The sequence below is a fragment of the Amblyraja radiata genome, chromosome 32 (genome assembly GCF_010909765.2).
Source record: "Amblyraja radiata isolate CabotCenter1 chromosome 32, sAmbRad1.1.pri, whole genome shotgun sequence".
NCBI lineage: Eukaryota > Metazoa > Chordata > Chondrichthyes > Rajiformes > Rajidae > Amblyraja > Amblyraja radiata.
The window spans coordinates 16432421-16459998 of NC_045987.1; the positions used below are offsets into that span (position 1 = coordinate 16432421).

The following is a 27578-nucleotide window of genomic DNA, read 5'->3' on the forward strand; positions in this document are numbered from 1 at the left end:
TGGTGAGATTCACTTGGTAGACTGATCAGCGTGCAAACGTATGAGATCCAAACAAAAGTGATGTTGGATCCAAAAATGGACCCAGTGGTGGTCTTTTAACCAGTTGTAATTGAAGTTCTGAAATCTCACTGGCACAGTGCATTGCTCATCCTGTGTAAATGAATGAATTGAACTTGAAGATATTAATTTGAAAAAGCTTGCGTATGACAAATACATTGGATAGTGTTGAAGAAAAAAGTTAAAGGCAGCAGGAAGTAACAACTGGTCAGATGAACAAAAATGTGCAATCTCATAAAATTGTGAAGTAATGCATTTGGGGATGCCAAAGAAGACAGCAGAATATGCAGTGAATGGTAGAATACTCAGAAAATATAGTGTATCTGAGATCCTGTTTCTGTTGCATGTCCACAGATACCTGAAGGTTGAAAGATGGATAGATAAGGTGCATTTGGACTACTTATTGGCAGAGACGTAGAACATAAGAGCAAGGAGGTAATATTAGAACTGTACAAGACATTAGTTAGGCCGCAGTTAGGATAAGGTGTGCAGACTGGTGGCGATTAGTTCAATAATGTGATTGCACTGGTGAACAAAAGGGGAATTTATAAGAATATTATTGGGTCTGTGGAATTCTGATTGAGGAGAGAGTGGGTAAGCAGATTGTTTTTCTTGGAACGGAAGAGGTTGACGAGGTATAATCCAGGTGTGCAAAATCATCAGATGTGTAGGGCAGGTGAACAGAAGGTTATAGTATTACGATTGGAGTTGAGTTGAGAAAAACCTTTCTATCTAAGAGTGCAGAGTTTGAGGAGCCCACAGTTTGAAAGGTTGTTCAAGCAGAAACGATGTCACTAATAAATCACTAATACATTACATAAAATTTACAGAATGGAAATATGAGTGAGCACAACATTGATGCTTCCAGTACATATGTGAGGTTTCACTTTTTAAAAAGCTCAAATTATATATTTTAAAAAATGGAAAATTGAATAATTTTTCATTATGCAGTTAGCATCAGGCATTCTCACTAATCATAGAAAGCATTGCATCTCTTCCTCGAGTACTGTTCTCGCATAGTTGTGACATACTTAGTTACCGCACTGATAAAACCCACCATGAATAGAAGCCCCTTCTAAATCGCTTTCCCCTTGGTGACTGGCCCCAGCTTCAGAGTATGGACGTGAATTGCAGATGGTAGTCTTTTAAAATGTTGTGCACAATAAAAATTAAACTTCACTGCAAATTGTAAGGACTTACCTCATTTAATGGCTGATTTCCAGTTGCATCAAAGTTGTTTTGTCCTCCTACTACAAATACAAAATCATTCACAACCACTACACCATGATTGTACAAAGGAGTATGCATTTCTCCCAGTTTTCTCCAACAGCTGCCATTCTCATCTGCAATCCATATATCATTGCAAGTACTGTTGTTTGTTGTGCGGCCTCCGAGGATCAACACATTTTCAGTGTTTGACCGAATCCGTGAATGTTCAGATGCTAGCATAGGCTGAGTATATAATTGAGAATGGTAACTAAGTGCTTCTTGAAGGTATTTGTAGCATTGGGAATCAGTTTTCATCACTGAGATTTTTTGAACATATTTCTGTAAATCGATGGCTGAAATAAGGCAGAATCTAATTTTTTTCATAATATATGCAGCATCCTTCATCCTATTCCTACCATGATGTAGCCACATAGTTGCACAATTGAATAGTTCCAGTTCACTGTACCCTTGTATTTCATCATTCTCTAGAACTTTGCACAGTGCTGTTTTATCCAGCTCGACAAGGTACTGATGATTTTCTAATATATATTTGAAGTAATGTCCAAGATATAAAAATGCCTTTTGTTTTAACTCTTCGGATCCAGATTTTTGAGTTATTTTAAAAATATCAAAACAATTTCCCTGAGAGAGATGTTCTTCAAGGAATATAAAACATAGATTAATTGCATCCTGGATCAACAAACTCTCTGCTGCCTTTAATATATCTTCAATCGTATCTAAAGTAAGATCTAGTTTGTTTGAGTAAATAAAATCCAACACGTGTTTTAACCCTCTTGCACTGACATTATTTAACTTGATAGCATTGTCGGGTTGACTTTCTAATAATAATTTACAATAACTACTGACAGATGCTAGAATTACTTTGTGTACAGGAAAGGTAACTCCTTCAGCCTCCAGAGCAATGTCGCACAAAATGTTCTTCATTCTCAAATTGGAGAGCCCCTCGAGTAACCTGCAGGGATAGGTGTCTGAAACACGTGACTGGCGGTCCACATTGATTTGCATACTGTTAGACATTTTTTTAAGGTAGAAACAATCTTGGCTGTAGAGTTGTTTTCTTTGGTAGCACGTGCTGGATAGAAAAACTCTATATCAACCTGCCATGGTCTGCTAATCCATTTAAAGGTGCCATTGTCTTAAAATTGAGACAACTGTAGTAACCACTTGCTTCAGTCACACTGAAGGTCTGTCAGACTCGCATACGTTTGTGAAGATTTCTTGATAAAGAGATGAGACTGCCAGTTACAAATTCATTAGATATCAGATAGTTCTGAGATACTGCAAGGAATAAATGTATTTTCAGTTTATCTGTTACATTTATATGTTAAATCATTTTATTAATGCACATGCTCAACTTACAATTATCCTGCTGCTGGCTCTTGAAGCTCTGCAATCATTAGAAGGTATTCTATGATGCTTACTGTATATTGTTTTCTGCTTCATTAATCTGCTGTTTTGGAAATGATTGACTAGCAAAGGCGCAGTATTATTCAAATACTAAGTTCTTTTTGAGTCCAGTGATCAGCACCCAGATGTTCAGCTTATTAACATTAAATGCTCTTGGTTTGTCCCTACTACATTTAGTCAAACTGAATCTTTTAGTGTGGTGATCACAATGTTTTTTTTTGTGGCGTAGTTCCTCTTAGTGTTTTATCTTAGTCAAGTATTTAAAATGTTAGTACTTGCCTGGACTTGTCTGCAGACAAAATGCAATTAGTGTTCAGATGCACAATGTCACAGTGTAACCAAATCAATTTATTATTCAACAATCCAAAGGTCATTTTATAAGTGCCGCAAATATTTTAGTTTCTTTTTTTAAAGGAACAAATTTGGATCATATTAAAATAATCCTTACAGTTTCTTAAATCGAGCTTGGTGATTGAAATATTGTCAGGTTGAATACAAAATTGCCCAAAGTTACAGTTCAATTTGGATTCCTGCCAGTACTTTGCTTGAATAAATTTGGATTTAGCCTATTTCATTTTTATTATTTAAAGAATGCTATTAACATCAATATTGGCGGTGGAAATCAGATAGTGCCTGTTGTCGTGGAGAGAAGGCAACAATGTTTCCACCGTCACCCCTTCAGATCTGGAGTCATAATCAGGAACATCGCTTCCACCATCCCCTCCCCCCTCCCACCACATGGCTCAATCTGTTTTTCTTTTTTTGTGTACAGTGCATTCAGAAAGTATTCAGACCCCTTCACTTTTTCCACATTTCTTTACGTTACAGCCTTATTCTAAAATGGATTAAATTCTTTTTTTTTGATCATCAATCTACACATAATATCCCATAATAAAAAAGCAAAAAGAGGTGTTCAGAAATGTTTGCAAAGTAATTAAAACGAAATGACTGAAATATCACATTTACATAAGTATTCAGACCCTTTACTCAGTACTTTGTTGAGGCACCTTAAGCAGCAATTACAGCCTCAAGTCCTCTTGGGTATGACGCTACAAGCTTGGCACACCTGTATTTGGGTAATTTCTCCCATTCTTCTCTGCTGATCCTCTCAAGCTTTGTCAGGTTGGATGGGGTGCACAACTAATTTCAGGTCCCTCCAGAGATGATTGATCAGGTTCAAGTCCAGGCTCTGGCTGGGCCACTCAAGGACATTCACAAACTTGTCATGATGCCACTCCTGTGTTGTCCTGGCTGTGTGCTTAGGGTCGTTGTCCTGTTGGAAGGTGAACCTCCGCCCCAGTCTGAGGTCCAGAACGCTCTGGAGCAGGTTTTCATCAAGGATCTCTCTGTACTTTGCTCCGTTCATCTTCCCCTCGATCCTGGTTAGTCTCCCAGTTCCTGCCGCTGAAAAACATCCCCACAGCATGATGCTTCCCACCACCATGCTTCACCTTAGGCATGGTATTGGCCAGGTGATCAGCGGTGCCTGGATTCCTCCAGATGTGACGCTTGGCATTCAGGCCAAAGAGTTCAACCTTGGTTTCATCAGACCAGAGAATCTTGTTTCCCATGCATTTTGGCAAATTCCAAGCAGGCTGTCATGTGCCTTTTACTGAGAAGTGGCTTCCGTCTGGCCACTCTACCATAAAGACCTGATTGGTGGAGTGCTGCAGATATAGTTGTCCTTCTGGAAGGTTCTCCCATCTCCACAGAGGAACTATGGACCTCTGTCAGAGTGACCATTGGGTTCTTGGTCACCTCCCTGACCAAGGCCCTTCTTCTCCGATTGTTCTGTTTAGCCGGGCGGCTAGCTCTATGAAGAGTCCTGGTGGTTCCAAAGTTCTTCCATTTAAGAATGACGGAGGCCACTGTGCTCTTTGGGGCCTGCAATGCTACAGTAATTGTTTAATATCCTTCCCCAGATCTGTCTTGACACAATCCTGTCTTGGAGGTCTAGACAATTCCTTCATCTTCATGGCTTGGATTTTGCTCTGACATGTACAGTCAACTGTGGGATCTTATATAGACAGGTGTGTGCCTTTCCAAATCATGTCCAATCAATTTAATTTACCACTGGTAGACTCCAATCAAGTTGTAGAAATATCTCAAGGATAATCAATGGAAACAGGATGAACCTAAGCTCAATTTTGAATGTCATAGTAAAGGGTCTGAATACTTATGTAAATGTGATATTTCAGTTATTTATTTTTAATTACTTTGCAAAAGTTTCTAAACACCTGTTTTTGCTTCTTCATTTTGGGGTATTGTGTGTAGATTGCTGTGAAAAAAAAAGAATTTAACCCATTTTAAAATAAGGCTGTAACGTAACAAAATGTGGAAAAAGTGAAGGGGTCTGAATACTTTCTGAATGCACTGTACCTCCACCTATCATCCATCTCCCAACGCTACCCTTCCCCTCTCCCACCTGCCTCGATTTGCCCATCATCCTTCACCACTCCTCAGTCCACCAGTCACCCACCGATTCACGCTTTGTCACTTCCCAGCTCCCTTTTGTACAGGCTAACCCCCCTCTCCACTCTCACTCCTGATCCAGGGTTTTGAACTGTAATAATACAATTCCCCATCCCGCAAATGCTGTTCCATCTGTTGAGTTTCTCCAGCTTTTGGTTTGTAGCGCCTGTTGTTAGCCCAGCAATTTTCTCTTCATTATCATGGGGTTTGCAATAGAAAACACTGAGTTCTAATTTTTCCAGAGGTAGCTTTTAAAGTTTTCCCCTGCCTCCAAACTATTTCTGCCATTTTGTTTTATACAAATGAAATGTGCTTCTTTTCCAAAACATCATCATTCAGTATCGTTGGTTATTAAATCTCAAGCTCATGACAATTACTCTCTACTTCCTCTGTTCCAAGGAGAGCAACCCCAACCTTTTCCTGCCTACAAACACATTTCTCATTCCTGGAATCACTATTGGAAAGATGTAAGGGACTTAAGGAGGATGTAGAGATTTACTGAAATGTGGTGCCCAGAACTGGACACAATGCTTCAGTTGAGAGCAAACCGTTATCTCAGGATCCCATTCGCTGCATTTACCTATTTCCCTAACTTGCCTTGCCACTTTCTATAATGAATGCATACCCCAAATCTTTCACTGCTTGAGACCTTTAGTTAATATTGCCTCACTTTATTCAACCTTCCAAAATATGACAACTTCTTCTGTTAAACTTATTCTGTCATTTGTTCAACCATCCGAGCGATTTATCTGTTTTCACTATAGTTTACGATGTACTCTTCATAATTCACAATGCTCTCAAATTTTTTGTTTGCAATATTGGCTCGTATAACCAGCAGTTAATTTTTGTTTCAATATACTCCAACAGGTATTTTTTATAATTCCACGGGGTCAAAAAAATGCTTTGATATCTATTCTGAGTTTCAACACTGTGCTGATCCGACAGGTTGTGGCTTGGGCACTGCAAGTCAAGCATGGGATTTCCAGGTACAGAACTGTTCTATGCACGCATGAAATCTACCATATAGCTTGTTAACTAGTCTGAAGTTCTTCCCAATCTGATATAGCAGCTGAGAGTGAAACAAACTCAAATATTAGTGATATTGGCAGATGAGATTGCATGAGTTAAGTGTGCACAATACAATGAGTGATCTCTGGAGCAGTTATTAACATTTAGGTAGATGGCCATCATGACATGTCCTTTCCCTCGAGGGTAGTGATCTCGTTTGCCAAAATGATGTGGCATCAGCTTGTGGATTGCGGAATAAGGAAAAGGCTAACATGATAAATAATAATCTGTCTTCAAAGTAATTGATAGAAATTATAGATCAGAAATAATAGGGAGCAGCAGTCTAATGAGTGTAAGAAACGTACAATTATTTACTAAATTAATAACAGTAGTTATCTATAATGCAATTGTTGCGTTACAAAGAAACCCTGCATGATAGAAATTTACGTTATAAAAACAATTGTGTCAATGGAAAAAGGGGGTTAGGGGCTAGAGGTTCAGGCTTCCAATAAATGTTATTTTCCTTGCAGGATTTTAAAAACTTTTTAATAGTTATGTTTGTAATTTTGTAAAATTATTAAAGACTGCATTGTTTAATGGAGATCATTGCACAAGTGTCAATAGAAGTGATTGCTTCTTTATTTCAATGGCCACATGCAATGAAAGTAGCACTCAAGTTCTTAATCGGCAAGTGTTGGATTACTGCGCGGAGGTTAAATGAAAACAGTTTTATTCCCCCTAGACTTTTTTTCCCCAAACACTACTGCCTTTTCCTCATTGTTATTTCCAAAGTTCCTTTTAAATGGTATTTTAGTTCCCAATTGTAATCACTCTATAACCAATTTGGTCCACGTAACAGAGTTACCTACTTTATTAACCGCATTATACATTTATTATGACGGAAACACACTTTATAGCAGAATATAACAGCATGAAGCTCACAAATTCCTTGATCTGATGGGCTATAGTTAAAATGTTTGAATAGACATTGTGCATGCAGCCCCTAAACCTGTCGCCTCTAAGTCAAAAGGTTGTGTGTTCGCACTCCATAGACTTGGTCACAAAGCCTGAGGTTGTGACAACAATGCAGTACTTACTGGTGGAGTGCTGCATTGCCAGAAGAACCGTCTTTGTGACGAGTCAATTAAATCGGTGAGTCTCTCCCCGAGTATTAAAAGACCCCCTGACCCTACTTCAGAGGTGACCATGGGAATTGTCCCTAGCCTAATTTGACTAACATTTACCCTCTTGAACGTTACTAAAAACAAGCACAATCAATGCAGTTTATTTGAATTTTTGAATGGGATCAAGTTTCGTTGGGCAGAGAACAGTGAAAGATTCCTGTACAAGAGGTTTGTATACAACATATGTACTAATATTGCAGCGTATCAGTCTTTATTTTTATGTTTTATATTTTACAAAATTTTGCATGAATTAATTATTAAAACAAAACATGCCCCCTGTATTTCAGAGTCAAATCCTGGAAGGGGGTTTATGGATTGATTATTTCAGTACTTGATTTATACAGATTGAGGGGAGACTGAATATTAATTCCTGAGATGGGGCTGTTCGCCGATTATATTAATCAGATAATTTAATCACCCAAATGTCTTTGAGCGGCTGCTGAACATTCCCAAGGGGGAGGGGGAGTAGCACAAATGACATGAATAGGAAAAGGGATGTCCAGTAGAATGAATATAGTGAATAAAGGTGATGTCCAGTAGAGTGAATATAGGGAGTTAGGCGAATGGCAAGACCTTAAAGTTAGTGGTCCTAGGATTACTCCCAGTGCCACTTGCTAGCGAGGGTGGCAATAGGAAGATTGGACAAGTGACTGTGTGACTGAGAAGTTTGTGTGGGGTCAGTGATTCAGATTGTTGGACCAATGGGACTTTCTTCCATGGCAGAGGAGACCTGTACAAGACAGACAGGTTGCATCTGAACTGGAGGGGAACCAATATCCTGGCGGCAAGTTTGCTGGGGCGACTCGGGATGGTTTTAACTAAATTGGCAATGGGAGCAGATTCATTGCAGAAGTGAGATAGCTGGGAGGCTGAGAGTTAGTACAGAAGGCAATGACAGCTAGTTGAGTAGATAGGATAGGCAGAAACACAACAGGAAACAAGGAAAGATGGCTGGATTAAAATGTGTTTAATAGATAGATAAAGAGGATTAAGTCATGGAAGGGGGGGGGGGGGGGAGAGAGGGAGAGGGAGAGAAGCGAGGGAAAGAGAAAAAAAGAGGGCGTCTCAGAAACAAAATGATCAACGACATGTGGAAACGGGCTCAATTAATATTTCTCATCAGGAGAATATTTACCATGGAGAAACACGAAGGAGGGAAATTGGGACAGTTAATAAAGATGTCTAGGGAATGGTCCATATTGCAGTCAAGGAGATGCTGGACACCTGAATACGTATGATGATAGATTAATCTACCGGGCCGGATCAGATATATCCAAGGACACAGGGAAGCTACAGAAGAAGTTGCATGAGTCCTGGCTGAGATGTTAATCATCTTTAGACACTGGCGAGGTGAGAAAAGACTGATTGTTATGCCTCTGCTTAAGAAGGGGTGCAAAGAAACTGGGAACTATTGACCAGTAAGCCCAATATCTACAGTAGAAAAGTTACTGGATAGGATCAATCGTACGTTTTTGTATATGGGAGATTGGCATATAAATCCAATTTTTTTTAAAGTAACCACGATGGTTAACGAGGGCAACCATTGACATAGTCTATATGGGCTTGATTAAGACCTTTGATAAGATTCTGCACTGCAAGGTTAGATCACATAGGATCCAGGAATAGCTAGCTAACTGGATACAGAATTGGCTTCATGGTAGGAAGCAGAGGGTGGTGATGAAAAGTTGGTTTTCAGACTGGAGGCCTGTGACAAGAACATCTCAGGGATCGGTGTTCAGCTCATTGCTAATTGTCATCAATATCAATGATTAGAATGAAAATTTTTAAGCCATTTGTAAGTTTACGGATGACACTAAAATAGGTGGTATTGTAGACCGTGAAGGTGATCAAGAAGAATTGAAGAAGGGTCTCGACCCGAAACAACACCTATTCCTTCGCTCCTTAGATGCTGCCTCACCCGCTGAGTTTCTCCAGCATTTTTATCTGCCAACAAGAATTACATGATCTTTATCAACTGGGTAAGAGGGCCAAGAAATGACAAATGAATTCAGATAACTTGCATTTTCAGATGTCCAACGAGGACAGGGTCCTGGGAAACGTTGTAGAGCAGATGGATCTAGAAATACAAGTACATAGTTCCCTGAAAGTATCGTCAGATATATATGGGGTGGTTAAGACAGCTTTTGGCACATTGGCTTTCATCTGGAAGTTGGAATGTTATGTTACAGTTGTACAAGATGTTGGTGAGGCTGCATTTGGAGTATAGTCTGTCTGGTCACCCAACTACAGGAAAGATGCAATTAAGCTGGAATAATACAGGATCCGAGGGTCCAAGCTACAGAGAGAGGTTGGGGCAGCCTAGGACTTTATTCTTTGGAGCAAAGGAGGCCATGGGTTCAGCTTATAGAGGTGTATAGAATCATGTGGGGAATACATCAGGTGAATACAAAGTATTTCTCCCCCAAGGTTGGCGAATCAAGAACCTGAGGGGCAACCTTTTCCACAAACGGTGTTAGGTGTATGGAATGAACTGCCAGAGGAAGTAGAATGGCTTGGATGGGGCATCTTGGTCATTATGGATGATTGGACCCAAGGGCCTATTTCCATGCTGAATGACCCTAATGCTACTTATTGCTCTGAGCTTGGACAGCTTACGATTCTCATAAAAGGAACAACTGAATATTGTGTCCATAATGTAAAGAAAGTAGACTGTAAAATATAGTCAGAGTTTTGGTTTTATCTAATCATTTTTACCAAAGTGTAGACAAAAATGCTGGAGAAACTCAACGAGTGAGGCAGCATCTATGGAGCAAAGGAATAGGTGACGTTTCGGGTCGAGACCATTTTTCAGACTCACCCTCACCAGCATTTTAGTCTACCTTTGATTTTTCCAGCATCTGCAGCTTTCTTAAAAAATTTTACCCGAGCAATCGGTTATCCTCAAACAAAAATTTAAGATTAATATGCCTACCTATTTTGATCTTTAATTTTATAACACTGCTGATTAGATTTACTGTGGACAGTTATGGTTGATTCATTTTTTTTTTAAGGTTTGCACAGAGATAAACCTGCTGTATGAAACCAACAACGAGACCGATATGTTCCCAGTACTTCGCTTTACTGAAGACATGAGGAGAAATTATTGTCACAATAAATGGGGTGTCTACCCCAATCCACAATGGTTAAAGATCCAATACTGGGGAGATGGTAATAATATTTTTATCAGCCTCATTATTTTGAGTGGAAGGAGTTATATCTAACTATGTTTATTATTATTGCAGATTTCAAAGCAGCAAGTAATATAATATTTTCTAATGGTGAATTGGATCCATGGGCAAATGGTGGTGTAAGTATCTGACTACACTCAATGCAGCACAAAACAAAGATGGTGGAAAACTAACTCTTTTCTCCTCAAAACAGATTCTCAGAAACGTGACTCCCACTGTGGTTGCTTATATTATAGAGGGAGGAGCACATCATCTCGACCTGCGGTAAGTGATGAAATACGCTTACAACCATTCTTTCAAGTCATCAGCTCCAATGCTTAATGATGCATGCAGCTGTTGGGTAACAGTAATTGGCAAGAAACTGGCCAGTGTTGATCCTCACTAAATTTAAAATGGTCATAATAACATTGCTTGATTACTATGAGTGATTCATATATGTAATTGTTTTCTTTCAGAGGATCTAATCCAGCTGATCCACAGTCAGTTACTACAATTCGTAAAAGAGAATCAAGTATCATCAAGGAATGGGTGAAAAACTATAAGCGTCCTTCTGTTTGACAAGTTGGATATGAGAAATGACAACATTAAACCAAAATCCACATGTACAAGAATAGGACATTTGTTACCTGCTGTTTGAAAAAAAAAATTATGAGACTTGGAAATGTATTAAACAAACGAATAATGTTGGAGAGACATAATTTTGTATTTGCATTGGTATTGAAGAAAATTTTATACAATAAATTTGAAAATATATAGAATTAACATTTACAATTTTTCTGGAAGGGAAAAAAAATCAAACAAAGTCACTTAATTATTGAAAATGACAAACAGTACTTAACAGTTGTAAAGTAACAGTATTCAGGAATGATAAAAAATCAAATCTGCTGAAGTTAAAACCATTTTAGAGTACTGAAATTTCAGGAACAAGGCAAAGAAAGTACATTGAAAAATATTTTTCAGATGGCGACAGACAGAAATCTCAATTCTCGTAGTGCTGGTGTAGGAATCTGAATTTGACTGATTCATCAATATTTGCCTGCAAGTTATTCTCAATACAATACATGCAGGCAAACGTTTTGTACTTAAATATTTTAGGAGCCATTGCATTTAATGTGAATAATGTTCAATTTACCCAATTGTCTACGAATTTAGATGCTGTTCAAATAGCACATGCCGAGTCACTGAGCGAATTTCATTTTTCTTTTATATATGGCACTTTCATTGTCCTGCTGCAATTAATGCTGTGAGACACTCTCAAGACACTGGATCTACTGCAAATTTGGACGTTAGCCAGAAAAATCCACCTAAAACAGCTTACTTTCACATGGCACAAAAATTATAAGTGGTGGGGCATTGCACCCATGACCTACTGTGTGAGAAATACAACACTTTACAAAAAGTATTACAAATAATTCAAAAGTGACAAAGATTGTGAGCAGCAACATTTGGTGCCGGTTACAATATCTAGGAATTTAACAAATATTGGTGCACTCCTGAAATGCTTCTAACTCCAGGTTTAAAGGCTGTTGTTTTAAACTACAGTCCAATATATAAATTGGACAATTCTGAATGAAATAATTGGAAAATTATGGCTCATTTCCTTGTTTTACTCATTTAAAAAAACTCATTGCATCTCATTATTTAATCTATTTAATCAGTAACAAATTAATAAAAGGTGCCTGAATCCTCCTATTCATTTCTCATATTGCAATATGAGGAAAGCATTGCCAAAACGCTCATTCAACAGCTAAAAAAATGATCCTTTTAGGTTTGTTCCAAAGGACCACCTTGACATCAAGGATGCAAAAAATAAATTTATAATGTTGGTAGATGTATTTAAGATGCGAAGCACTAAGTGCTGGAGGAACCCAGGGGGTCAGGCCAGGCAGCATCTGTGGAAGGAATGGACAGGCGGTGTTTTGGATCGGTATCCTTCAGACCTTATTTTAGATTCAATCAAGCTGTTTGATTTGTTGCTGCAGCCTGAAGCAGAGAGAGAAATGCTAAACATTTTATTTACAGAAAAAAAACCTAATCTACATGATGTTGAGATATGAGGATAAGGATATTTAATCATTGAACAAAATCTTTTCTGAGAAATGTAGTCTAATAGATCATATTTACCACTCTTCAAAATAAACCAGCAGCATTTATATGTACATATAGTTGGGACCCGCATTTATCCTAAAAGATATGTCACATGTATGTAATGCAAATATAATTTCACAACATATTTACATAAACATCAATATTTTGGACTGTAATGGTAACACATGAATAAATCAATTTTGAATAATCTATATTTAACCAACTATATAATTAACTTTCCCATTCACCAATATTTATAGGAATTTACCCGTCAATTCAGTCTTTATATCCATAAAATCTGCCCCATTTCTGGATTCAGGACATTTAATTTAAAAATACATAAAATATTTCTCTATTGGACTGAATTTGGCAGGAATGAATGAATGAACAGGAGGCAACATCTGGTAAGCATCTTTTGTAATATACAAAACAAGTCAATTCAAGTGCAACTCGTATAATTGTTCCCTGGTTTAGAATATTTATGTTCCATTTTTTTCTCAACGCATCGGTGCAGCCATGGCCACTTCTTTGACACGCCCCTGTGTAGCTCTGAACTTTCACAGTGATTAATGCAAATCTTCCACAGTGATCATCTCCAACTGACACCACAGATCCCACAACTAAGATGTACCATGTATCAAGACGAAACTCAAATCATTCCTACATTTATCAGGTTGTCCATATTGGAAGAATATGTGCTTCAGTGTTAAATATATATTTGTCCAGACTGATTAAGTTAAATTCATCAGAAAAAAGGAGGAAGAAATATTTCAATGTTTCTCCAAGGAAGAAGCTCTCCATTTTATCCCGAGGTTCAGGGTTCTCAGAACTCTGCACATTATTAATGGAAGTATAACCTCCAGTATCGACCTAAGATAAAGTAAAGCAATGCTATTGAAGGTATCTTTAAAATGTTTTTACACTAGCTCAATAAATTAACTAACAATTATCAACCTTTAAAATGTCTTAAAACAAACTACTTTGTAAATTATAGTCACTTATTTAACATAAAAAATGTAGAACAATCTTCTGTAATTTTGGTTTATTGGATAAACATGTCTCCCCTATCACACTTTAATCAATGTCATGGATATTTAATGTCCCGCTGAAGAGAGAGGTGTGCCTCAGTTTATCTTAAATAGAAAGCAGCAAAAATAGCCCATTTGTTGCTGTAAACAGCAATATGATCGGAGTAAACACTCAGCTCAGAGAAACCTGTGCACAATGATAGGGCATCACTAATGGAATGTCTGGATTTCATGTTTAACCATGCCTATGTGACCTTCAAAACATGCTGCCATTTCAGGCTGGAATCTTGGCAAATGTTAGCAGATTTACTGTTTTCCAATTTTAAATTCTATAGGGCCTGTCCCACTTGGCCGTCATTTACGCGACAGGCCGGTAGTGACTGACGGTCGCGCACTTCATCATGCGTCCGCACAGCCGTCTGGAGCGGGTGACGTCATTTGAAGATAGACACAAAATGCAGGAGTAACTCAGCGGGACCGGCAGCATCTCTGGAGAGAAGGAATGGATGATGTTTCGGGTCGAGACTCTTCTTCAGTCTGAAGAAGGGTCTCGACCCGAAACGTCTCCCATTACTTCGCTCCAGAGATGCTGCTGGTCCCGCTGAGTTACTCCTGCATTTTGTGTCTATTTCCAATCGTCTTGGCCCCGCTCTGGGAGTAGGAGTGGGGGCGGATTTGGATCCGCAACGGCCGTGAGCCCCAGGCTGAGCTAGGCGATCGCTTGCCTGCTTCTGTTGCTGTTGGAAGTGAGACGTTGCACCGCACCAGGGTGTCCCACTTGACCGTCATTTACGCGACAGGCCAGTGGCGCGCAAAGATTTCGTGCAGAAAGAAATCCTGGAGCGCCACAAGATACCGCGCGCAACTCCACACTCCTCCACGCCACTCCATGGGCCTGTTCCGCGCTACCCACACGCTGCCAGGTCGCGTAAAAGGCGCGTAAATGACGGCCAAGTGGGACAGGCGCTTATGACTACATAAATGCAAGTCAGCTCCTTAAGCTAAGAAAATACCATGCATCCAAACAGCGGAGAGGCAAAAGGCTGCACAAAAATTTGAGCCTTTACATTAGCAATGCAAACAACCACAGAAATGCATTAAAATGTATTAAGGCAAGAGCAAACCTTTAGGCTTATGTTCTCACTACTGAAACAAAATTAGCTAGGAGGAAAGATTGAAGAGGCTGGAACATTTTTGGAACTGAGGTGGCTGCCAAGAGACTGAACACATTCTGTCTTTGACATCTGTTGATGTGCTGTCCACAAATCTAGGTGAGCCCTAGACTAGTTAACATGGAACCACTGAAATCCAGTCCCAACCTTCAGGCCATTTCCATTGATTTTTTGAATACTGAAAACCAGTGATCAGTTTTGAAATTACACCGTACAGCTGTGTGAAGCCCAATAGAAAGGTATGAAATGCACTAGTGGTTGCAGATAGCTATCGATAGAGTGAAACAATAGTCAAATGAGCCATGTATTACAAACACTGGATAATTCACCATTAAAATGCGTGGTTGATTGTATTAGAAAGTATGTACCTGTCGTAGAGAGACTGCAATGAAGGTTAGCCGTACAAGGAAGTGAGTTAAGTAGGACCATATTTTCCAGACCTTTGAAGGGGTGGCAGGACAGGGGATTGGATCTTAAAGGGTTTGATAAATGGGATGCAGGGAAGATGTTTCCCCTGGATGAGAAGTCTAGGACCACATGTAGGTGTTTCAAAATATACGGTTGGCAAATTGAGATTAGAAAGGTTTCTTCATTCAAAGGGTGTTGAGCTTTTGGAATAGGCTACCCTGCAGAACTGCAGAGGCTCCATCACTGGTCAATCAAAGCATTCAAGGAAACAGATAATGGGACTGGTGCTGTGAACTTACATTGATCCAGGATCTTGAATGGGAGAGTTAGATTGCCTGCTCATGTTCCTATTGTGTTCTTAGTGCACGTGTAAAGTATTTGGATGTGTTCATAGAGAGAGCTGTAACCTGCAGAACTATGAACTCAGAGCTGGAAGATCGAATCACGCTGGGTTGCTCTTAAAATCGCTCAAGACATAGGATAATCAGCCTACGGTCCTGTTATGAAGAGATCTGAGTCAATTAACATGTTGGCTCAAGCAACAAGCTGAAATTCAGTTTATAGTTAGCTAACTTGCAGGAAGAATTTTAGGAAATTGCACCCATGCTGTGGAGAAATGCAGAAAAATAGTATTTATTCATTATGGTAATTTACAGGTCAGTCATTTTAGGGGCCGAGGAATAGCTTAAACTTGTACAACCTTAAATCCTTCATTAAATAATACAATTAAATAATTGGTGTTTGTCCCAAAGAAGCATAATTTTCCCGCCACGCCTAGCACACCCCCCCCCCCCCCCCTCCCTCCCCCTCATTACACATCCCACTTTACATTGCAGCTCATTCTAGGAATTTAATTATCTTGGTTTGCAGGGTTATGTGAGCAAGATTTTTTTTTATTCGTATAGATTTCTATTGCTGGACCAGAAAGCAAGAAGGTAGGTAGAACTGACAAATATGAAGAAAGGTCTCAACCCGAAACGTCACCCATTCCTTCTCTCTAGAGATGCTGCCTGTCCCGCTGAGTTACTCTAGCATTTTGTGTCTACTGACAAGAATAACTTGCATTCCTGATTGAGATTTTATACAACCAATATGGTTTGGCTTATGCCAAATGCGACAGAAAAAAAGACATAGCTGACTGATTCACTTTTCTTAAATCCCTAATATTCCAAGAACAATTTTATATCTTCCTCTTCTTCTTGCGCATGGCCTGCACAGCCTAAAGTTGTAAGACAACTTGTTCTGTTTGATATTTTATGTCTTAAAACCAAAGCACATATTACTTACCCGAGTATATTTGTTGAAGTTTTGAAAAATCTCCCAGCCCCATTCCTGGTATTTCTTATCCCTTGTAAATCTATACATGTAGAAAAGGCTTTCTACTGTCTCAGGCCTTAAAAGGTTGTGTCTGTCTGCAGGCTGTTGGAAAGATGAGAATTAATCTGAGAATCTGAAAACAGCACATTCAAAGCGTATTAAAATCTCATGCACATTACATCAAGGTACACAATTTTGAATACCAGGTCTTGCAACCAATAATTTAGATTGATATTTAGGCTAGAGAAACAAGATACTAATATTCCAAAGCTGAAGTTCAAATTTTCATAATGAGTAACTGGGCCACGTTGAGCATTTCTGGAATGGGTGAGCCATCAAATAAACCAGTAGTTAATTAACACCGCTTATATTTGTCAACCCAACCTGGGTTGCTCGTCACTGGCACTGGTCACCACTGTAAAATATCTCCTGGTAAATTAACTTTAGCATTCTCACTTAGTTCTCTGTAAAATGTTGTTTTATATTCAAATCTATCTTATGGTCACTGTGTTAATATATGACTTTTAAAAATAAATAAAATAATGCATAATTTATAAATTCACACATTCTGATCAATGAGACACTCAATCCCAGCAGTACCAAAGGATTTGAATATAGCGTAGCTTCATCTTTCAAAATGTACACACTTTTGAAGGATCATAAATATTAAAGTTTAAAACACAATAAAATTAATGTGCTGCGGCTAGCAGAGCCACTGCCCCATAGTTCCAGCTATCCAGGTTCCATCAGCAGTCTGGTTTACAGGATCTCTCCGGCCATATTGGTTTCTTCCGACATCCTAAAGACTTACAAACTAGTAGGTTATTTGCAACTGTAAATGTCCCCTAATGTATAGGCAAGTGGTATAATCAAGAGGCGAGCTGTTGGAATGTGGGGAGAATAAAATGGAAGAGTAAGATTGGTGTAAACGGATACTTGATGGTCAGCATGGGCTCAGTGGGCCAAAAGGGCTGTTTCCAAATTGTATATCAGCTTTTCATTGTACCTACCTTAACTTCAACATCCTTGGCATTGTGTGGATTCTGATTGAAATACACAATCTCTGGGCTTAATCCAGTTTCAATCTGTGCATACATTTGATAGCAGGTTTCTATCAGTTCCTTGGCCAGTTTCATGTGATTGGCACTAAGCCCATGATGAACTCCTAAAGCTAGAGTCCCAGGAAGGAAACAAACCAAATGATCCTTTTAAAAAAAAAGGAAAAGAAAAATTTAGGACAATTAAATAATGCTTGCAACACACACATAAATCTTACTGGGATGACCCATAGCTAACTTCAAAACACAACAGACACTGCATATCTGAAACAAACAGGAAATACTGGAAATATTTGTGTCAATGAGCATTTATGGAGGTCAACAGTAAATGTGGGGCTAAAAGTAAAAAATAGAAACCAAATCTTTACTCGTAATTGAATGCCTCATTTACGTTCCATCTGTTTCCTAACATCCCGCTCTTCCTTACTCCATTTCGCCCTGTCATTTAGCCCACAGATCTTTTTGTTCTTCACCACCCACTTTTCATCCTGCAATATACTTTAACTTTTTGCAACTGTGATAGAAGCTCATTGATGAAAATGCAGTTCTAGTGATAAACATGGATAGATCACGTGTAAATCAAAACCCCATTGGCAAACATTCTCTGCAACTGCATCAGTGATTCAGACAGACAAATATGGCTCTTATTTGCAAACTAGAGCAAGAATATGCTGTGACATTTTGTCATCCTGTCAATGAATGGTAACTACCAGGCAAATGTGTCAGCTGCCTTCAACAAATGCTGCTGAGAACCATATCAACTACAATTTCAAAATGTATAACTTTACAGCATTTCTTAAGTTGGAATATGATAGAACAGTGATTATTTCCCTGGGGTCACAATTCAGTTGGAGATTTCTCTTCGGTTTTGTCAACAAGGTAGAGAACTTGCAGCGCAGTTCAAGATATGCACGTCAGTTCACTGTAATAAGTTTGTTATAGCACGTTTTAAAAAAAAGCCATGATTGTTCACTAAATAAAAATACAAATTACGTGGCTTTGGAATGCAAGAAGTTCTGTAAGAGTGCTCTGAGTATTTCTCCGCAAGTTCCACCGAGCCTGCACTGCAAATTAGTAATGTTGCAATCCTGGGAAACTGTACTTTCAGCCACATAGACCAAAACTACCCCTTCCTCTACCCAACCTCTCATTCTCGACCTCCATTAGTGTTCTCTGGTGAAGCAATCCCTCGTAATTGAATACCTCATTTACGTTCCATCTGTAGGAGGCTATACTTTGAGGTTGTAGATTGGAGGGAGAGAAAGACAGGTAATGTTACAAGTGGATAACCTTCCACTAGTACTGGCCAGCTTGGAGATGAACAGACAAAAGTAAAAAGGTACATTTCTGGAAAGATTCCGCAGGTCAAGCGGCAGATGTAGAAGGAGAAGCAGTCAATAGTACAGGACTGAGACTCCACCAACTGGGAAGAAATAATAAACAATTTTAAATTGCAGAAAAAGTGGCTGGAGGGAATGGATAGGACAGAGGGTTAAACGATGAGACAAGGTCAAAAGGGTAAATAAGACTAATGGGAATTATGCTTAGTGTTAAGTGTTTAGGACTTAAGTGTTAGCAACAAGGTTTTGAGACATGCCCAAGTCAGGCTACTCCAATGGAGTCAGGCTCTTTCTCCCACTGTCCCAGCTGACCGTCAAGTCCTTCTATACTAATCCCATTTATCAGCAATTAGTTTATAGCTTTATATGACTTGGAGATTCAAGTACTTGTCTAGAGTTATCTTAAATGTAGTGACCATCTCTGCTTCCACCGGTTGCTCAGGTAGGGAATAACAAATTTCAACCATGTTCTGGGTTAAAAAAAAAATCCCCACTGACCCTCTTATCATTTACCTTATATCTACGCACATTGATTATAGGAATGTGGACACGTTTTTGACTTCTCCCTGCCACTTTCTCAATTTTGTACACCTCCATTAGGTTCCCTTCCAACCTCCACTGCTCCAAGGCAAGCAAACCCAGGATATCCAGTCTCGTCATAATTCAAACGCTCCATCCCAGGCAATAACCTGGTGAAACTCTTCTTCACCTTCTTTCCATATCGAGGAGACCAAAACTGCATAGAATATCCTGGATGTGGCCTTACCAATGTTTTATAAAATGCTCAATATCTTCCCCTCTAATAACGTCCAACATCACATATGCTTTTTTTTTTCACAACCACCCTACCTACCTGCTCTGCCACCTTCAAGGTCTGAACTTGTAACATCTACCATGCTTTGTTCCTTAATATTCCCTCGGGCCTTGCCATTCATGGAATATGCTACCCTTATTTGACTTGACATGCATCACTTTGCACTTATCAGGATTAAATTCCATCTGCATTGCTCTGCTCAACATGCTGACATATCATGTGTAACCCATGTTCCTGCCCTCCTCACTATCAACATCACCAATATTTGAGTTGTCTGCAAACTTACTAATCATAGCTCCTACATCCACATCTATCACCAATGTATACCAACAGTTAGGATCCCAATGGTACAACACTGGTCACAGGCTTCTATTCACAAAACAACCCTTCACTATCACCCTCTGCCTCCAACCATCAAGTCAAATTTTGGATTCAATTTACCAAGTGGCTGAGTCGACCACAAATGTAATTTGTGCACGCCAAATTTCTATTCCAGCAGGACAAGTCAAGCATTAGTTGTAAATGCTTCAATTGTATATCAGAAATCTGGGAATATTCTCATCTGCATAGATAAAGGTACAAAATACATTATTTTCCATGGGAGTTACTTACACAAGTCTACCTACAAAAGCTACTCAGCAACATCAACAAGTTGGAACATGAACTGAAATCCAGATACGCATGGTAAATAAAACATTGTAGATCATTTTTCAAACTTTCCAAACTTAAATCAATATTCTGCAATCTCAGGTGCACAAGTACTCTAAAACCATGGTTGCAATGTTTTGTTAGCAGACTGCAAGCCAATCAATTTTTATTGAAGTAAAACTCGACTCTTATCCTGTCACCTTGGTGATCTAAATCCACAAAGCACGGCTTGTTCTGAAAAAAATGCTACAAGCATTTAACAATGCAAACTCCTTTAAAAAGCAACAAAGAAACATATTTAAAACAAATGGATACAATTCTCAGAATCAGTAAGGTAGAATTACATCAAGCTGATTACGGAGCAAGCAAACCATATGAAAGACTTGAGCAACAAATAAAACAAACTAGATCTCTTGAGCTGGAGGTTCTACTTATCAATTTGGCTTAGATACAAAACATGTTTCATTCAACCTGTCCCAGGAGTTAAAACAAAGAGACGTAACTACTGGGCCAGGACTTGCTGCCTGTTTACTGGTTGCCCTCAACAATCAGAAACAATGCAATACAAAACAATCCATCTTAAAAATGTTTCGAGTGCTAAAATAGGCATGGAGAGAGGATTATCGCAATTTTACTGTACAAGGAAGATTTATGAGAAAATAAGTTCTCATTACTTTGGTATATATTTTACCAACATCTGTCACTTTGTGTCATTAACTAATTTGCAATGAACATCTTAAAATGGTGCATGGTGAACAGAAATCCCTTTATAACCATATAACCATATAACAATTACAGCACGGAAACAGGAAAACTGAAAAACTTTTAATGTTGTATTTTTCCATGTGATTGCTAGCTTGCTGGTAGTTAACCCTTCAGTTCAATGATCCTTCACTGACCTGAAACATTAACTGTTTTCTCCACTGCCTGCCTGCTGAGATTCCCAATACATTTTTATTTCAGATTTCATCAGCGATTTTTGACTGAATTTAAATGACCAACATAGCCCTGTCGCTCACAGCTGATCTTCCCCACATCAATGAAAGGATTCTTCTCTTCCTGTGCCTCAGCTTGTGGAGTTTTATTGGGCAAACCTCTGTTTACTCCTGTTATCGGCAAAAAGCTTGCACCCTGCCACTGGACTCCACCATCAGCCCAAAGGCAGATCACAGCCACCAATTCAGGGACTTGGCATTCCTTGGAAGTCCCAAACCTGAATCCAGTTAGGGAGGGGAGTCAGCATGGAACCCCACCATTTCTCAGCATGTTTGCCTGCCGATGTTTAGTTTAGTTTAGAGACACAGTGCGGAAACAGGCCCTTCGGCCCACCGGGTCCGTGCCGACCAGCGATCCCCGCACATTAACACCATCCTACACCCACTAGGGACAATTTTAACATTCACCAAGCCAATTAACCTACAAACCTGTATGTCTTTGGAGTGTGGGAGGAAACCGAAGATCTCGGAGAAAACCCACGCAGGTCACGGGGAGAACGTACAGACAGAACCCGTAGTCGGGATCGAACCCGGTTGTCGGTGATGCATTCGTTGTAAGGCAGCAACTTTACCGCCGCGTCACCGTGACACCCTAATGTTAAAGTTATCCCATCAGTGAACAGTTACAACCAAATAAATACATACAACTTGCAAATGATCCTACAACCATTGTGCAGTGAAGCTCCATTAATCCAGCACACTCAAGACTTTGATGCCTGAGCAGCTAATATTCTAGACTATTGGGTGTTACTCGTTCAACATATTTTTAACATACTCCTCTTGTATGTTCCACATTGGAACAGTACCGCACAGGCTCACAATATCTGAGCTGAACATGATGCTCCCCTCTAGTCTTTTTCCACCCCAGAGAAAAGGTTATGACTGTCTACCCTATTTATGTCTCTCATCATTTTACATACTTCTATCAAGTCTCCCCTCCACCTCTGATGTCCCGGAGAAAATATCAACTTTGTCCAACCTCTCTTTATTTGATAATACTGTCTAATCCAGGAAATACTCTGTTAAACCCCTTCTGCATCCTCTCTAAACCTCCACATGCTTTTCTGCAACCAGAATTGCATAAAATGCTCCAAAGGTGACCAAGCCTACATTTTATAAAGCTGCAACATAACTCCTTGACTTTTATACTCAATGCCTCCATCAATGAAGGCAAGCATAACATACACCTTCTTTACTACTCTATCCACTTGTGTTGCCACTTTCAGGGAGTAATTAACTTAGACCCAAAGTAATCTCCCAAAGTACAAATCTCACACTTCCCCTGATTAAAGCTAGAGAGCTAGATAGGGCTCTTAAAGATAGCAGAGTCAGGGGATATGGGGAGAAGGCAGGAACGGGATACTGATTGGGGATGATCAACCATGGTCACATTGAATGGCGGTGCTGGCTCGAAGGGCCGAATGGCCTACACCTGCAATTGTCTAAACTGCATCTGCCATTTCCCCACATGTATCTGCAATAGAACTAAATCCCACTGTATCATTTGACAATTTTCCTTGCAACTCTATTGATTTTGGGGTCAACTGTAAACTTACTAACCAACCCATTTCCATTTATGTCCACTGTCAATTATGTCCAAGTCATTTATATACAGTGCCTTCCATTATGTTTGGGCCAAAGACCAATCATTTATTTATTTGCCTCTGTACTCCACAATTTGAGATTTGTAAAAGAAAAAAAATCACATGTGGTTAAATTGCACATTGTCAGATTTTATTAAAGGGTATTTTTTATACATTTTTGTTTCACCATGTAGAAATTACAGCTGTGTTTATACATAGTCCCCCCATTTCAGGGCACCATAATGTTTGGGACACATGGCTTCACAGGAGTTTGTAATTTCTCAGGTGTGTTTAATTGCGTCCTTAATGTGGGTATAAGAGAGCTCACAGCACCTAGACTTTCCTCCAGTCTTTCCTACACCTTCAGAAACTTCTATTGCTGTTTATCAACATGACCAAAGTTGTGCCAATGAAAGTCAAATAAATCAGACGAGAAACAAGATTAAAACTGTTTGTGACTGTTAGGGCCAAACCTTAGGCTTAGAAAATCAACTGTTTGATACATCATTAAGAATAAATAGAGCACTGGTGAGCTTACTAATCGCAAAGGGACTCGCAGGCCAAGGAAGACCTCCACAGCTAATGACAGAAGAATTTTCTCTATAATAAAGAAAAATCCCCAAACACCTGTCCAACAGATCAGAAATACTCTTCGGGAGTCAGGTGTGGATTTGTCAATGACCACTGACTGCAGAAGACTTCATGAACAGAAATACAGAGGCTACACTGCAAGATGCAAACCACTGGTTAGCCACAAAATAGATGGCTAGGTTATAGTTTGCCAAGAAGTACTGGAAAAAGGTCTTGTGGACAGATGAGACGAATATTAATTTATATCAGAGTGATGGCAAGACCAAAGTATGGAGGAGAGAAGGAACTGCCCAAGATCCAAAGCATACCACCTCATCTGTGAAACACGGTGGTGGGGGTGTTATGGCCTGGGCATGTACGGCTGCTGAAGGTACTGGCTCACTTATCTTCATTGATGATACAACTGCTGATGGTAGTAGCATAATTAATTCTGAAGTGTATGGACACCTCGTAACTGCTCAAGTTCAAACAAATGCCTCAAAACTCATTGGCCAGCAGTTCATTCAACAGCAAGACAATGATCCCAAACATACTGCTAAAGGAGTTTTCCAAAGCTAAAAAACGGCGAATTCTTGATTGACCAAGTCAATCGCATGATCTGAACCCAATTGAGCATATTTTTTAAATGCTGGAGTGAAAGCTGAAGGGGACTAGCCCTCAAAACAAGCATAAGCTAAAGACGGCTGCAATACAGGCCTGGCAGAGCATCACCAGAGAAGACACCCAGTAACCGTGATGTCCATGAATCGCAGACTTCAAGCAGTCATTGCGTGCAAAGAATATGGAACAAAATACTACACATGACTACTTTCATTTACATGACACTGTTGTGTCCCAAACATTATGGTGCCCTGAAATGGGGGGACTATGTATAAGCACTGCTGTAATTTCTACATGGTGAAACAAAAATGTATAAAAATGGCCTTTATTAAAACTGACAATGTGCTCTTTAACCACATGTGATTTTGTTTCTATTATAAATCTCAAATTGTACAGTACATAGGCAAATAAATAAATGATGGGTCTTTGTCCCAAACATTGCGGAGGGCACTGTACATCACAAACACACAGATCCCAGCGCAACATCCGCTGCTCAACCCTTAATCTGCGTCACCTCCTCAAAAAAATGCAATCAGGTTAGTGAGCCCTGATCTGCCACATTCAAAGCCATGCTCAGTGTCTCTAATTATCCTAGTATAATAAACTTCCCAGTAAACTAGGAAAGGTGAAAAGGGTTGTGGCAACTATTTCCTGGTGGAATAGATACCGAATTTGTGATTTCCGAATAGTCAGATTGCACATTGTCGGAGTTTGACTGCATTATGCTCATGTACATGTAATAATTAAAGCAGTCCTTTGGTGACATATACCAAGCAGTCTTGCAATTCACTCCTTCTGACAACTCCATAATCATTTGATCCTCAAACAACAAGCATAATTCTATCCCTAATTCACTTTCATTTAAGAAAAGCTACTTACCATCTTTGGACTGAATTGATTATGGGACAATTCACCTACAAAGGTCAGTTTGTTTGGTTCTGATTTTCGAATTAAGTTTGTCGTGACCCCCTCTATAGCCTGTAGATAGTCTTCCAGCAAGCTGGCAATTAAACACAAAAATGTACATCGTTAATAGCTTGTTAAAAATGTTTCTGCTCACCATGCATCATTTAAGATGTTATTGCAAATGGGTTAATGACACAGATACAGGCAAAATAAATACTAATGTAACTAGAAACGATATCCCCAAAAATAATCTTCCTTGTAAAGTAAAATGCTGATAATCCAATATTTGATTGAAGATCGCCATAGTCCTGCGATAAGATCACGCGTTTGCCCAGAGCGGAGGTTCAGAGTACAGGCCAGATCTGCTGCTACAACAAGGGCTTGGGGCCCAGAACACTGAAGGTGAGGAATGTGGTCAGAGCCTGGGTCCAACGTGTTGGGCTACCCCCACTCCCATTAATCTCACTGGGTTCAATGGAGAACTTACTGCACTATTGTATATGCAAAATAAAACTTAAAATTAATATCTTTGGTTATAATTTGGAGTACATCCAATGGTCCAGGAAGGAAAAGTACCAAGGGCGCAGTACTGCAGCAGGTAAGATGCAGCACATTGTATGTCAATAAGAAGCACTCGAGAGGGAGGAAGATGGAGAGATGCCAGAGACCGATTTTGAATACTCATAAAAATTTTGAAAATTTCGCATGAGGTTGGAACTTGTGCAAACTAGTCCAAATGTTGTTTCGCTAATTAGACAGGAAAGTTTAAGAGTGTTGCTAAAAATTAAGAAGAAAATCGATGAAACTGCTTTGACCAGCTATGTACTGCTATTTGCATTTGATTAAATTCATTTCAGAGTTGGTTAGTGCAAACTATGATGTCTTTGCCAGACTAAATTCCACCAACACCCATGAACACCTTGAAGGAAGAGCTTTACTGGATCGGAACCAGCTGCCGTTCCAACTGCGGTAAAAGCTCAGACAATCTAACTGAAGAAAACAGACTGGCAGATATCCTGAACTATTAGAGTGTACTTCCATTAATAGCTCAACACTCTTAATTCACTTAGATGCATTATGCTTTGACCATATATTTTTCAGTAACCAGAAGAGTAGAAAAGGAGCGTGTGAGCCGAGGTCTCAAATAATAAAAAGGGGAGTGCAGCAAATATTACCTGATGAACCAGATGCCAAACCACCAGGACTTCTGAATAGACAGTGGATGAGCAGAGTTTTTCTACAGTTTAGTGGACTTTAGGGTGGCATGGTGACGCAGTGGTAGAGTTGCTGGCTTACAGCACCAGAGATCCGGGTTCGTTGCTTGTCTGTACGGAGTTTGTACGTTCTCCCTGAGACCTGCGTGGGTTTTCTCTGGGATCTTCGGTTTCCTCCCACACTCCAAAGACGTACACATTTGGAGGTTAATTGGCATGGAATAATTGTAAATTGTCCCTAGTGTGTGTGTGTGTGGGATAGTGTTAATGCGTGGGGGACGCTGGTCGGCGTAGACTCGGTGGGCTGAAGGGACTGTTTCCACGCTGTATCTCTAAACTAAACTAGAAAAATTAGGTTCAATCTTTTCTGATTAATTTATTTCTGTGATTTCAATAAAGAACAAATCAACTTTGCATATTACTATTACAAGTTGCTCAATTTAAATTCAGCATTACTTACTCTGCCTCTTTCCTTCCTCCTTGGATCCACTGTTTAAGGAGATACTCATAGTAGCTGTCAGCCCTGGCACCAAGCGTATAGACACCAAGGTGGCTAAATTGTCCTGAGTTGGTGTTTATGAACATTGGCACCAATCCATCCTTCTTCCCCTCCAGTCTGTGAATGTGTTTCATTACATCATCTACCGCTGCCTGTTTAGGGTGGGGGGAGGGGGGGAAGAACAAAAAGTTATTAGGGAACTGATGAGCTGTTAAGATAAAAGAGCACATTCTGTTGGAACTTATTTTTTACAAGTTCAAGTCCACAAAAGTCCAAATAGCTCCAGAGCCACTTAATACAAACACATGGTAAGTCAGGGGACTCTGCGATGGCTTGGAACAGAATGAAAACAGCTGAGTCCCCATGTTCTGTCACAGTGAGAGCTCTGGAAATGTGGAGTTGTGTGTAAATGAATTAAGGAATAAGTGAAAGGCAAACAACATTGTGAAATAAATCAAAAGTTAAAAATGGAAAACAAGATTTCCTGATTCAGATCCACAATTCTAATTAGCGCATTGATTTGTAAACCCCGGTCAATGAAAAGAAAAAAAATTTGGGACTTGCACTACAACAAGTATGGTAGAGTTGCTGCCTCACAGAGCTAGAGACCCGGGTTCAAGCCTAACTACGACCGCTGCCTGGTGAGTTTGTATGTTCTCGCTGTGACCATGTGGATTTTCTCCGCGTGCTCTAATTTCCTCCCACACTCCAAAGATGTACAGGTTTGTAGGTTAATTGGCTTTGGTAAGAATTGTACATTGATCCTAGTGT

At 39.5% G+C, this 27578-nt stretch overlaps 2 protein-coding genes across 10 annotated transcripts in view; one reads left to right on the forward strand and one right to left on the reverse strand.

Moving 5' to 3' along the window:
- The window catches only part of dpp7 (dipeptidyl peptidase 7), a 63719-nt gene extending 52373 nt beyond the window's left edge, over positions 1 to 11346 (forward strand). The window contains exons 8-12 of the mRNA XM_033049425.1: positions 6034 to 6152; positions 10370 to 10526; positions 10601 to 10665; positions 10740 to 10810; positions 11002 to 11346. Of these exons, the coding sequence (XP_032905316.1) occupies positions 6034 to 6152; positions 10370 to 10526; positions 10601 to 10665; positions 10740 to 10810; positions 11002 to 11104 (515 nt within the window). The 3' untranslated portion in view covers positions 11105 to 11346. The remainder of the gene's footprint in view (positions 1 to 6033; positions 6153 to 10369; positions 10527 to 10600; positions 10666 to 10739; positions 10811 to 11001) is intronic.
- A 1191-nt stretch (positions 11347 to 12537) lies between these two features.
- man1b1 (mannosidase alpha class 1B member 1) overlaps positions 12538 to 27578 on the reverse strand; it is a 46859-nt gene continuing 31818 nt past the window's right edge. For 8 of the 9 annotated variants that reach the window (XM_033049182.1, XM_033049180.1, XM_033049177.1 and 5 more), the window contains 5 exons: positions 26769 to 26959; positions 25068 to 25188; positions 17570 to 17764; positions 16530 to 16661; positions 12538 to 13504 (listed from right to left, as the gene is read on the reverse strand). In XM_033049182.1, the coding sequence (XP_032905073.1) occupies positions 13304 to 13504; positions 16530 to 16661; positions 17570 to 17764; positions 25068 to 25188; positions 26769 to 26959 (840 nt within the window). In that variant the 3' untranslated portion in view covers positions 12538 to 13303. Of the gene's footprint in view, positions 13505 to 14619; positions 15740 to 16529; positions 16662 to 17569; positions 17765 to 25067; positions 25189 to 26768; positions 26960 to 27578 lie in introns of those variants that run through there. The other variant, XM_033049181.1, reaches the window with a different exon arrangement.